The following is a 1,218-nucleotide window of genomic DNA, read 5'->3' as shown; positions in this document are numbered from 1 at the left end:
TAATCTCTCAAGAAATAGTCATTATTTAAAATTGATAAAAAGCCATTAAACTTCTAAACGTTTATGTTAAGGTTTTAAAGAGTGAGAAGATACAACCAATCAGAAGAACAGTTCATACTTCATTGGATTAAAGGGGAAATACTAGGTTTGAAGAATATTTTTTATTTTGAAACAAAAAAAAAATAAAAGAATGAAATATAAACTATCAAAAGTTATATGTCAGATTTTGTGAGGTTTAACACTAAAGAGATAGACGATATTCACCACCCACTATTTCAAACAAAAATAAAAACAACTCAAGACATAATTCATAATGCATTTAAAACAGAGAAAACAATGTCTGAAACAATAAATAAAGTTGTTTCACGAGGAAGTGAATATTTATCATATTTACAAGAAGTTATTGATACTTTTGATTCGTTTAGAGATATGACAAATGAAAGTGAAGAATATAGTTCATTTCTTGATTCAACAAGAAAGTCTGTTGAAATACAACGTCAATTTCTTATGAAAGTGATTGATTGGAAAATACAAATGGATTTAATGATTAATAAACAATTAAGTAAATTTGAGATAAATGAAAAAGAGTATAATAAAGAGAGAAAAGTATATGATTGTGAGTTTAATAAATTAATTAAATCGAAAAATAGTTTAAATGAACGAGCTACAAGTTTAGAAAAAGGAATAGAAAATGCTACTATACGATTTTGTGAAGAAATGAATGCAACGATATGGAATTTTGGTCAAGTTATTCAATGTAATGGAATTCAATTCAGTGAAATAATCAATGAATGTATTTCAGAATGTAATAAAAATAATACTAAATCAATACCATCTAAGAAAATTATATTACATGAAGCAACAAAAGAAGTTATTCAACTTCCTAAAAACAAGAAAGGTGGAATATTAGTAAGTAAAGGGAAATTAGGATTAGGAACAAAACAATACTATTATATAAAAGGAAAGAATTTAATATTATTTAATGAAAAAAAAGGAGAGAGTATTGTTACTGATATTCTTACTTCATTAGCTAAACCACAAAATGATAATCATTCATTTGAATTAATTACACCAAGTCAACAAGATATTTATTATACAAGTTGTTTTAATGAAATGGAAAGATGGATTAAAATGTTTGATAAAGTTAAAAAAGATATTGAATATTACACTGATAAAAATGATATTAATGAAAGTATTAATCCAATTAATATTACTAAT

At 24.1% G+C, this 1,218-nt stretch overlaps 1 protein-coding gene across 1 annotated transcript, besides 1 other annotated feature; it reads left to right on the top strand.

The window, feature by feature from the left end:
- The first annotated feature begins 153 nt into the window (after positions 1 to 153).
- Positions 154 to 188: a sequence feature (AT_rich).
- Positions 189 to 216: 28 nt separating this feature from the next.
- EDI_073240 (uncharacterized protein) lies at positions 217 to 1,218 on the top strand (the record flags this gene model as incomplete). Its single annotated transcript, XM_001738873.1, has 1 exon — positions 217 to 1,218. A coding segment is annotated over one exon (1,002 nt), but the record flags the coding sequence as incomplete, so codon positions are not given.

Source organism: Entamoeba dispar, genomic scaffold, assembly GCF_000209125.1.
Source record: "Entamoeba dispar SAW760 scf_1105229461721 genomic scaffold, whole genome shotgun sequence".
Classification (NCBI taxonomy): domain Eukaryota; phylum Evosea; order Mastigamoebida; family Endamoebidae; genus Entamoeba; species Entamoeba dispar.
The sequence above is the reverse complement of the archived record's forward strand: the minus strand, read 5'-3'. Positions and strand labels throughout refer to the sequence as shown.